The 12,243-nt window shown below is 41.9% G+C and overlaps 1 protein-coding gene across 1 annotated transcript; it reads left to right on the top strand.

Moving 5' to 3' along the window:
• The first annotated feature begins 271 nt into the window (after nucleotides 1–271).
• LOC131941971 (uncharacterized) lies at nucleotides 272–11,723 on the top strand. The gene is made up of 8 exons (XM_059301607.1): nucleotides 272–327; nucleotides 834–908; nucleotides 4,338–4,379; nucleotides 5,954–6,139; nucleotides 7,802–7,954; nucleotides 8,727–8,882; nucleotides 9,239–9,463; nucleotides 10,029–11,723. Exons 1-8 carry the CDS (start codon nucleotides 301–303, stop codon nucleotides 10,797–10,799), a joined length of 1,635 nt encoding a protein of 544 aa, XP_059157590.1. The 5' UTR covers nucleotides 272–300; the 3' UTR covers nucleotides 10,800–11,723.
• The last annotated feature ends 520 nt before the right edge of the window (nucleotides 11,724–12,243 follow it).

Below are 12,243 nucleotides of genomic sequence, written 5' to 3' on the forward strand. Positions count from 1 at the left end.
GATAGTAAACGGGTTAGCACACACCATAGCACACATCATAACACACAGCATAGCACACATCATAGCACACATCATAACACACAGCATAGTACACCTTTAATGTGAAACTAAGTTGGGAGAGAGGGGGAGGGGGTTGGGAACATCTCCAGAAATTACTTCGACTAATTACTAATTAAACGTCAATAGGGCTATATTTATTTGACAACAAATAATGGGTGGAGCTAAACTTTATAAAAGGCTGACTTAAGCGTAGACTATAAAATCGCTTGACGGAAAAAAGAAGACTACAATTTTTCGGACATGTCTCTCATGCGGTTCCTGACGTTTGTAAGTTGCCCAAGTTTATTCAATATATTCATTATGTCTTAGTTTCGTAAACATAGACATAGACCTAGACCTAGACCTAGGCATAGGCATAGACATAGACATAGACACATAGACACATAGACACATAGACACATAGACACATAGACACATAGACACATAGACACATAGACACATAGACACATAGACACATAGACACATAGACACATAGACACATAGACACATAGACACATAGACACACAGACACAGACACATAGACACATAGACACATAGACACATAGACATTAAAAGACGGATAGACAGGTAGATATAGTTATTTATATATATATATATATATATATATATATATATATATATATATATATATAAACAATCCCCGGAAAAATACCCTGCGTATACAACTTTTTTAAATTCACTTATTGATTTAAAGGCTTTGTTCAAATAGTATGTGTTAAACTTAGAGTGCTAGTTTCTAGAATTGACTCAATTAAAACGAAGCACAATTTCAGGCGTTTTTGGCATTGCTGACCCTTACACATTACGGAGTCAACGGGAATGCGATGGACAGAGAGATTCAAGCGATGGTAATAAAACAGATAGTGTTATTTTACCTCACAAGTTAAAGACAGTTACAAATACTATGAACGTTTCGACCCAAGGTCTTCGTCAGCACACAACAGTGTGGTTACATATTAGACAGAAATGACGAACAGTAACACAATTTTGGACTTGGCTCGACAGTAAAAACACGTCTTGTCTAAATGCCACGATATCCAAAAGAAAAGACGCGTGAAAAGGAGGCTTGAACACAGTATAGAGGAGGGGTTGGAGGCTTGGTGTATGGGGGAGGGGGATGGGGTTAGACGGTTAGGTGAAAGATACCTGTTCGTTTAAACCATCCGGTGCCCGAGTGCCGAATTTAAGTATGAGTCGCGTTTCCGAGTTCAGGCGGTTTTTACTTTCTCGTATATACGAAGTATAGAGAAAGTATTGTAATCGTGCAAAAAAAAATCGAGCTTTTTTCAAATCTTGACGTTTTACACCTCACTGATACGGAAAAACATAATTTTGCAATCTTGTCCGTATGTCTGTGCGTCTGTGTGTGTGTGTGTGTGTCTGTCTGTCTGTCTGTCTGTGTGTAAACACGATAACTTGAGTACCGTTACAGCTACGTTGATGAAATTTCATATATAAGTATTTTATCAAAATCGTAGATCCTGATCAACTTTTGAGCGATTTCCGATAACCGGAAGTGGTACTTTTTCTACTTTGAATTTTTCAAAAGCCTATAACTTGAGTACTATTTCAGATAGATAAATGAAATTTCATATTTAAGTAAAAGATCTAATTTTCTGTCTTCTTTCAAATTTTGAGTAATTTCCGTTGACCGGAAATACTAATTTACGCTATTTCCGATTTCTCAAAAAACGCATGTAAATTTATAAAGTACTAATAATATTGCGCACTATTATGCACATTTTGTTTTGGTGTTCGCTTGGTGCGCAATTCTTTTTTCTATGAGATTCTATTCTATTTTTAAAAGTTTTAAGTAATTAAAAATCATGTCTATATTCCAAGTTATATACGAATATTCGAGAAAGTTTAGGGGAGATCACTCGCGGTTTATTTAAATTATAGAAAAACCGAATAGCGGTTACACAAAGTCAGTATTTATGGTATGGTCACTCTTATTTAAAGTGGTTAGCCACAGGAAGACTTCATTTTTTATTGATCGTGGGTATTGGTTGATCCTGGCAGACAGTCGTTTCCCCTTTTGTCCAATAGAAAAGATCTTGCATCGCCTACACAGGGTAACATAAACTACGTTACGGGTCTCACAGTTAAATTGATTTTTAATTCTGAGGTTCCCTAAGGCAAGTGGAGTGATTCAACCTGAAGTGTGAAATGACACGGCAACAATTGCGGGAACAGGCATTAGTGTCAAACATTGTGGTTATATTGGGTGGCAGGCGGCTCCGGACTAAAAGGTCTCTAAGGTTGCGTTTCCGCCTAAACACCACCAAAGTATTCTGTTGAAATAAATAGCCTAAGTGGGGGTCTGACTTAAGGATAGAATAATATTTTATAATGATGTTTTTTTGCCAAAACCGAATGAGGATAAGGATAGTAGGGTAACATGAGTTTAGTACTATATGACTTTAGTTTTGGAAATTGTTGAAGGGAGTAAAGGGAATTGGTCAACAGTTCTTTTGCGGTGTAGTGATGACTGGAGTATATGCTTCGGGTATGGCCTTATGCGGTGTAGTGATGACTGGAGTATATGCTTCGGGTATGGCATTATGCGGTTTAGTGATGACTGGAGTATATGCTTCGGGTATGGCCTTATGCGGTGTAGTGATGACTGGAGTATATGCTTCGGGTATGGCATTATGCGGTTTAGTGATGACTGGAGTATATGCTTCGGGTATGGCCTTATGCGGTGTAGTGATGACTGGAGTATATGCTTCGGGTATGGCATTATGCGGTTTAGTGATGACTGGAGTATATGCTTCGGGTATGGCATTATGCGGTTTAGTGATGACTGGAGTATATGCTTCGGGTATGGCCTTATGCGGTGTAGTGATGACTGGAGTATATGCTTCGGGTATGGCATTATGCGGTTTAGTGATGACTGGAGTATATGCTTCGGGTATGGCCTTATGCGGTGTAGTGATGACTGGAGTATATGCTTCGGGTATGGCATTATGCGGTTTAGTGATGACTGGAGTATATGCTTCGGGTATGGCATTATGCGGTTTAGTGATGACTGGAGTATATGCTTTGGGTATGGCATTATGCGGTTTAGTGATGACAGGAGTATACGCTTCGGGTATGGCCTTATGCGGTGTAGTGATGACTGGAGTATATGATTCGGGTATGGTATTATGCGGTTTAGTGATGACTGGAGTATACGCTTCGGGTATGGCCTTATGCGGTGTAGTGATGACTGGAGTATATGCTTCGGGTATGAGCGGAGTCGGAAGAACTATCATAGCTCATGAGCCTTGTTCCAAAAGTTGTCATCATCTTGACAAATACGTCGTAGTCTTAATAATTGTGAGAAAGGGATCAAATGTTTGCAGGCCTGGACTCAAGAATAGAGCAACAGATATGTTTGAGTTGGTTGGTTTGTAGAATAAGGTTCCAACGTTGGTAGCGTTAAGTGATATTGTCATGTCCAAGAAGTTAACAGAACTGCCTGTAATTTCGGACGTAAATTTAATGTTTGGGTGGTAGTTGTTGAAGAATGAAATATAAACTCTTTTAGTTCTTCTTCTGCCATCTCTGTGATGCCTAACCCATCATCACTGTACCGCCGATAAAAACCTGGAATTTTGCCAGTGTATTTTTCCTGGATTTGACCCTCCAGGTAACCCACGAAAAGACACGCATAACTGGGACCCTATTTTAGTTCCTATAGCTACTCCACTTATTTGGTCAAAAACTGCCCATCAAACTCGAACGAGTTGAGGTTGAGAACTAACTCGGTTAACCTAAGTATAATGTTACTGTCAAAAGAGGGGAACTAACTCGGTTAACCTAAGTATAATGTTACTGTCAAAAAAAAGGGAACTAACTCGGTTAACCTAAGCATAATGTTACTGTCAAAAGAGGGGAACTAACTCGGTTAACTTAAGTATAATATTACTGTCAAAAGAAGGGAACTAACTCGGTTAACTTTAGTGTTACTGTCGATAGAGGGTTGGGGGTGTATAATGAAGAAGTGTTAAATCGCTAGTAGACCGTCCTTGTTGGGTATTGAGGAGTACAACGACACCACGTGTAATTAGATCATTAATCTCGATATCTTACTGGTAAATTTGAGAGATTCAAAAATAAAAATTGCATGGTTTGTATCTTTGAGATACGATGGTAGTGCTTCAACTGTTGGTTTAAAAATGCTGACAGTTGAAGCACTGACATCGTTCCTCAAAGATACCAACCATGCAATTCTAATCTGTTTCATTATTAATTGCATTAACCTCACTGCAGATACCATTTGTATTTACCAGATTGATATGTTAAGAGCTGACATACTGGGTATAACTAAAAAGGTAGGTAAATTAAGATTACCAGTTAATTAATTTTTGGTATAGCTAGAATGATGGGTTCATTAACAAAACCAGTCAAATAATTGAGGGCATACATAGAAAGATGGGTTCATTAAGAAAACCAGTCAAATAATTGAGGGCATACATAGAAAGATGGGTTCATTAAGAAAACCAGTCAAATAATTGAGGGCATACATAGAAAGATGGGTTCATTAACAAAACCAGTCAAATAATTGAGGGCATACATAGAAAGATGGGTTCATTAAGAAAACCAGTCAAATAATTTAGGACATACATAGAAAGATGGGTTCATTAAGAAAACCAGTCAATTTATTGAGGGTATATCTAGAAAGATGGGTTCATTAAGAAAACCAGTCAAACTATTGAGGGCATACCTAGAAAGATGGGTTCATTAAGACGTGGTTTGTTTTAGAATATTGATGGAAGTGAGGATAATTTTTTGGTGATGTTCTTTTTAATTATCTTTTCCCGGAGAAATCATCGATGGCGACATGATTTTCTTTCAGATTGAAACATTAGAAGTAAACGTATGATGCAAATGGCGTTATTTAAACCTGAATATTTTCAATGATCATCGTTTTGAAAAGAAATTGTCCATCCCATTTTCAAGAAGTTTTATGTTCGTTTTATTGCTTTTATTTTCGTGTTTATATCGTTGTTTTTCTTTCTTTCGTGTTTGTGTTTTCTTTTTTTTTTGTTTCTATTTATTTTATCGCTTTACGTTTGGGTAACTTGAAAATTAGAATAGTCCAGCAGTGGCGTAGCCAGTATCGTCTCAAGGGGGGGGGGGTCCAATTTTTACCCGGGGACAAACTTTCGATTTGCACCCCCCCCCCCCCCTCAAACTTTCGATTTGCACCCCCCCCCTCAAACTTTCGATTTGCATCCCCCCTCATACTTTTTCTATATACCGAGGGGTCTATGGGGGGGGGGGTTATGACCCCCCCTAACCCCCCCCCCCTGCCTACGCCACTGTAGTCCAGTGTTTCTGCCTTTCGCGGTTGATGCCTCGGAAATGACCTTTACCGAAAGCTACTATGTAGGTCTCACCAAAACCGCCAAACCCTCGTTTATTTGTTTTGTTTTTTAGTTAATTAAATGTTAGGCTTTGTTTTCTTCATTTATCAATTTTTTTCTTTAAAATCCAAATCTCGCAAAGAAAACATATATATATATATATATATATATATATATATATATATATATATATATATATATATATATATATATATATATATATATATATATATATATATATATATATATATATATATATATATATATACTGATGATCAATAGCTTATATTTACTGATGATCGCTACACATGTAAGAGTTCTGGATTCAGCAACGTGAAAGATCTATAAGAGGTCTATAAAAGAGGGACCTGAATAGGTCTTTGATCAAAGACCTAACACTAAGGACCCACAAGGGCCTAAGACAATTTTACTGAAATGACCTTATTATGTTTCCATGCAGTTTATGATGCACCAGACCTACATAGATCTCAGGCCAAGAAATGACAGCACAATAAAAATGTCTCGATCTTTCCATGCAGCTTATGGCGCAGCAGCTGTACGCGGAAGAAAAAACTCGTACGGACGGCGGGTCTGGCATCAAGCAGATCCGGGTGGACGTCCAGGGTTCGGAGACCTTCTACGCCAACAGCCACACCGGCACCAACATCGCCGGCATGCACGACCAATACCTCAAGAGGAATGTCATGGCGTTTCGTCCTGCTCAGGTTCGTGGTCTCAAATGTCATTGTTTGTTTTTCTTGGAGGTCAGTACGTGTGACAATAGTAATAACGAATGACAGTGGTCAGTACGTGTGACAGTGGTCAGTACGTTTGACAGTGGTCAGTACGTGTGACAGTGGTCAGTACGTGTGACAGTGGTCAGTACGTGTGACAGTTGTCAGCAAATGTGACAGTGGTCAGTACGTGTGACAGTGGTCAGTACGTGTGACAGTGGTCAGTACGTGTGACAGTGGTCAGTACGTGTGACAGTGGTCAGTTCATGTGACAGTGGTCAGTACGTGTGACAGTGGTCAGTACGTGTGACAGTTGTCAGCAAATGTGACAGTGGTCAGTACGTGTGACAGTGGTCAGTACGTGTAACAGTGGTCAGTACGTGTGACAGTGGTCAGTACGTGTGACAGTGGTCAGTACGTGTGACAGTGGTCAGCATGTTTGACAGTGGTCAGTACGTGTGACAGTGGTCAGTACGTGTGACAGTGGTCAGCATGTTTGACAGTGGTCAGTACGTGTGACAGTGGTCAGTACGTGTAACAGTGGTCAGTACGTGTGACAGTTGTCAGCAAGTGTGACAGTGGTCAGTACGTGTAACAGTGGTCAGTACGTGTGACAGTTGTCAGCAAGTGTGACAGTGGTCAGTACGAATGACAGTTGTCAGCATGTTTGACAGTGGTCAGTACGTGTGACAGTGGTCAGTACGTGTGACAGTGGTCAGTACGTGTGACAGTGGTTATAACGAATAACAGTTGTCAGCATGTTTGACAGTGGTCAGTACGTGTGACAGTGGTCAGTACGTGTGACAATGGTCAGTACGTGTAACAGTTGTCAGCAAGTGTGACAGTGGTCATTACGTGTGACAGTGGTCAGCATGTTTGACAATGGTCAGTACGTGTGACAGTGGTCAGTACGTGTGACAGTGGTCAGTACGTGTGACAGTGGTCAGTACGTGTGACAATGGTCAGTACGTGTAACAGTGGTCAGTACGTGTGACAGTGGTCAGTACGTGTGACAGTGGTCAGTACGTGTGACAGTTGTCAGTACGTGTGACAGTGGTCAGTACGTGTGACAGTGGTCAGCAAGTGTGACAGTGGTCAGTACGTGTGACAGTGGTCAGTACGTGTGGCAGTGGTCAGTACGTGTGACAGTGGTCAGTACGTGTGACAGTGGTCAGTACGTGTGGCAGTGGTCAGTACGTGTGACAGTGGTGAGCAAATGTGACAGTGGTCAGTACGTGTGACAGTGGTCAGTACGTGTGACAGTGGTCAGTTAGTGTGACAGTGGTCAGTTAGTGTGACAGTGGTCAGTACGTGTTACAGTGGTCAGTACGTTTGACAGTGGTCAGTACGTGTGACAGTGGTCAGTACGTGTGACAGTGGTCAGCAAGTGTGACAATGGTCAGTACGTGTGACAGTGGTCAGTACGTATGACAGTGGTCAGTACGTGTGACAGTGGTCAGTACGTGTAACAGTGGTCAGTACATGTGACACTGGTCAGTACGTGTGACAGTGGTCAGTACGTGTGACAGTGGTCAGTACGTGTGACAGTGGTCAGTACGTGTGGCAGTTGTCAGCACGTGATTTAAACGTATAATTAAGAGGTTTCTGTGTTGTGAGACGGCTAATATTTGAATGTTCTACTTCCTCTTGAAGTATGTTTTGAATGGAGTTGAATTCCGGACCAACACCACGTACTTCAGTCTGATGATGCCCATCAGCACCAAGCTGCCCTACAAGGGTCTGCGTGAGATTTTGTTCCCTCCAGTCCCGCCCGAGGTGCTCAATAAGGAAACGGTTCATGAACAGGCAAGTGCCTTATTTCTAGAAGATCTGAGCTTAGAGAAGAGACATGCACGGGAGTTGAGTGTAGGTAGTGTAATGTGAGTAACGTCCAAATGCGGGTGAGTTAATTAACTGTTCTTGGGTGAGTTAGTGTACTCCGAGCAACGTCTGATTGTACATGATTTGACTGTGTTTGGTTGAGTTAGTGTGAGCGGCGTCTAAATGCACGTGAGTTGACTGAGTGCTTGGGTGAGTTGGTGTACTCTTAGCAACGTCTGAATGCCGTTGATTTGATTGTGTGTTTGGATTAGTAAGTCTACCGTGAGTAGCGTCCAAATGCACGTGAGTTGACTCTGTGTTTTTGTGAGTCTATTGTGAGAAGCGTCTAAATGCACGTGAGGTGACTCTGTGTTTTGGTGAGTCTAGTGTGAGAAGCGTCTAAATGCACGTGAGTTGACTCTGTGTTTTGGTGAGTCTAGTGTGAGCAGCGTCTAAATGCACGTGAGTTGACTCTGTGTTTTGGTGAGTCTAGTGTGAGCAGCGTCTAAATGCACGTGAGTTGACTCTGTGTTTTGGTGAGTCTAGTGTGAGCAGCGTCTAAATGCACGTGAGTTGACTCTGTGTTTTGGTGAGTCTAGTGTGAGCAGCGTCTAAATGCACGTGAGTTGACTCTGTGTTTTTGGTGAGTCTACCGTGAGAAGCGTCTAAATGCACGTGAGTTGACTCTGTGTTTTGGTGAGTCTAGTGTGAGCAGCGTCTGAATGCGCGTGAGTAAACTGCACGTGCTGTCTCGCAGATCCACGAGATGCGTGAGTGGTTCAAGGCGTGGAAGACCCAGGACTTCTCCACCAGGGACTACCGGCGCTACTTCAAGCCCGTCCTCTGCTACCTGGAGGGGATGTGGGAGGCCAGTAAATCGAAGGATGAATTCGAGACCTGGTTCCAGGATCTGGTTGGTACCCACTTATTTGCTTGTAACGGCCGATATTTTATTTACTCAAAACTACTTCAGGTCCCATGTAGAAGCTGTCTGAAAGGAACCCTTCAAAAAGTCCCAGACAAAAACAAAACACGCCCAGTTAGCCGTAATTCTAAAAGTTCATAATTAGCCTTTTTCTTTAAAATTTAGTATAAAAACATAAGTAACATCCTGATAATGTATAAACAGCCAAAACAGTGTTCGAACTCCAGACCTTCAAGCCAACATGTGTGTTCTACCACTTAACTTACCTCCCTGATGATAGACCAGGGGTCTTTATTTGTTATCACTGATTTAAAAAATTCATTTTCCTTTCTATTTCTGTGTAGGAGAAGATTCGATTTTACACCTACACTGGCTTATACTACGACCTAATGTACTTGCCCACGACCATCACTAGCATCAACAAGGAGACCGGGATGCCCGTGTTTGCACGCTTCAACTACAGGGTCGTCTGTCATCCGCTGACCGTGGACGTGCCGACCTCGTACCTCAAGTACGTCAACGAGCTGCAAGTCAGGATTCCCAGGTCTTACACGATCGAAGAGGCCGAGGTAAGAGGCTGAAGCGTAGGGGTCAAAGGGTTGTATGGTGTATGCAAGGGCAAGGCCGTCATTGACTAAGGAGGGAGGGGGGGGGGGTGATCAAGCTTAAAGGAGTCGTAGATATGTAATTCTTTTAGTGTGATTGGTGTTGTTTATTTTTAAGGTTTTCAGCTTTACTAACTCAAATTATAAACAGACTGAATTCGCCTTATATATATATATATATATATATATATATATATATATATATATATATATATATATATATATATATATATATATATAAACAGTCTGAGTTTTGTTTCACTGTATGTGATAATGCGAGACCCTGTAGGGCTAGAAAATCGGCGAAAAGTTGTTGGGGACGATATATATATATACGTATATATATATATATATATATATATATATATATATATATATATATATATATATATATATATATATATATATATATATATATATATATATATATATATAAATCAAAATAAAATAAAACTAGCTTGGAGCAGCAAACCTGATAAAGCTATTTATGAGATCGCTAATTTTTATTTTTACAACTCATTCGAACCAGGCACAATATAATGCAAGGTTTACGGTAACCGATCCAGAAGACTATGATTTCAACTTGTGGAGTACGCTGGAGACGCTGATGGAGGAGATCCCAGGACTGGACAACTACGGCGTCAACATCACCGACACCAGCTTCGACGAAACGCTCTACTCCGCCAGCCACCGTGAGGCGAACCTGCTGAACGTGGGCTACTACCACCGCCGGTACAGACCCTCGGTCACCGACACGGCCACCCATCGCTGCTTCAGCGACCCCACGGTGTTCGTGGCGGAGACGACAAGCGAAGAAGTTGCCCCGATTACGTTCAGCATCTGCAAGGAAGAGAACTGCACGGAGATTGTGAAACGCGTGAGCTATGCCGTGCCGTTGTCCATCGTTTACCTGACACCGCTGTCACTGTGGAACCCGTACAACATCGGCGCCGGCGACGAACATGACTCCAGGAACAACAGATACAAAGTCAGCAGCACCGACTCTACGGACGATAACTACGCTCGCACCCCTGTTGAATTCTTCTCAGGAGGCAACCCAGCTGACTACCCGGATCCCGTGATCGTCGCATTGGACAGTTCTGAGCATGTGCGAAACGTCACGGCGTCGGGGATCAGGATGATTCTACCCAACATCTCAGGTGTGGGTAAACTGCGAACCGTGTACCCTATCGTCCCAGTGCATTATGAAAGTAGCAGCGTGGGCAAGGAGATGAGCGCCCTCAAGACAGTCGTCATGCAGATGTACTCATACAGCAACTTACTACTTCAACATCCTTAGCTACATAATACATCACCTGGTGACTTTCACACAGAAACTCACCAAATGTAGCACTTTAGTTCACATAGTACCTCACGAGGTGTAGCACTTTCACACAGTACCTCATCATCATGTAGCAATTTAGCTCACACAGTACCTTATCAGATGTAGCACTTTCACACAGTACCTGATCAGATGTAGCACTTTAGTTCACACAGTACCTCACTAGGTGTAGCACTTTCACACAGTACCCCACCAGATGTAGCACTTTCACACAGTACCTCACTAGGTGTAGCACTTTCACACAGTACCTCACTAGGTGTAGCACTTTCACACAGTACCCCACCAGATGTAGCACTTTCACACAGTACCCCACCAGATGTAGCACTTTCACACAGTACCTCACTAGGTGTAGCACTTTCACACAGTACCCCACTAGATGTAGCACTTTCACACAGTACCCCACCAGATGTAGCACTTTCACACAGTACCTCACTAGGTGTAGCACTTTCACACAGTACCCCACTAGATGTAGCACTTTCACACAATACCTCACTAGGTGTAGCACTTTCACACAGTACCCCACCAGATGTAGCACTTTCACACAGTACCCCACTAGATGTAGCACTTTCCCACAATACCTCACTAGGTGTAGCACTTTCACACAGTACCCCACCAGAAGTAGCACTGTAGCTCATAAAGTACTTCACCAGAAATATTCAATCTACAAGAAAGAATCGAATGAACATTTCTCCTCAACCTAACGAACAATGTTTTCTTTTTTAAAAAATGGTTCAATTTCTCCAATTTATAATTTAGGCTTACTACTTTTTTTATTCCCAGTTTCTACAAATAAATATTTTTTTTTACGCACCCTAAATGTTTTCTTCTAAAGGAAAAGTGTGGATTATAAATTAATTTTCCAACAATAAACGTTCATTTAACAATTTGTTTTTTTTTTTTTTTTGGCTTACCTGTAAGTTATCTGTTGGGCATGAATGCAGTTTCTTCCAGGCATCACTTCGGGGTCTCCCCCCCCCCTTTCCCCCCCCCCCCCCCCCCCAAAAAAAGTCTACCCCCCCCCCCCGAACGAAATGGAATTTCTATAGAAAACATACTTTTACCAGTGTCCACCCCCCCCCCCCTGCCAAAAAAATGTTGACAGCCTCCCCCCCCCAAAAAAAAATATCAAGTGCCCCCTATCCCGGAGAAAAAAGTCTGGAAGAATGACAAAGTTTACTGCTATAAATAGTGAATCTCTCAATTGCGTGTTCTAGCAATAGCCATTCTTACATCACCTTGCCCGGACAAAGTGCGAAATTTTTCTTCATTTCGGATATTGACCGGCCAGTCCGCGGACTGGCCATGGTTGACCGTCCATAGTTTGAAATAGTTCTTGACTTCGGCCATTGGCAGGCCAGTCTGCGGATGCCGGCCATAGTCCGAATTAGAAGATCATGAGCTG

Source organism: Physella acuta, unplaced genomic scaffold, assembly GCF_028476545.2.
Source record: "Physella acuta isolate Inbredline_101_S28 unplaced genomic scaffold, ASM2847654v3 ptg000378l, whole genome shotgun sequence".
Taxonomy (NCBI): Eukaryota; Metazoa; Mollusca; class Gastropoda; family Physidae; genus Physella; species Physella acuta.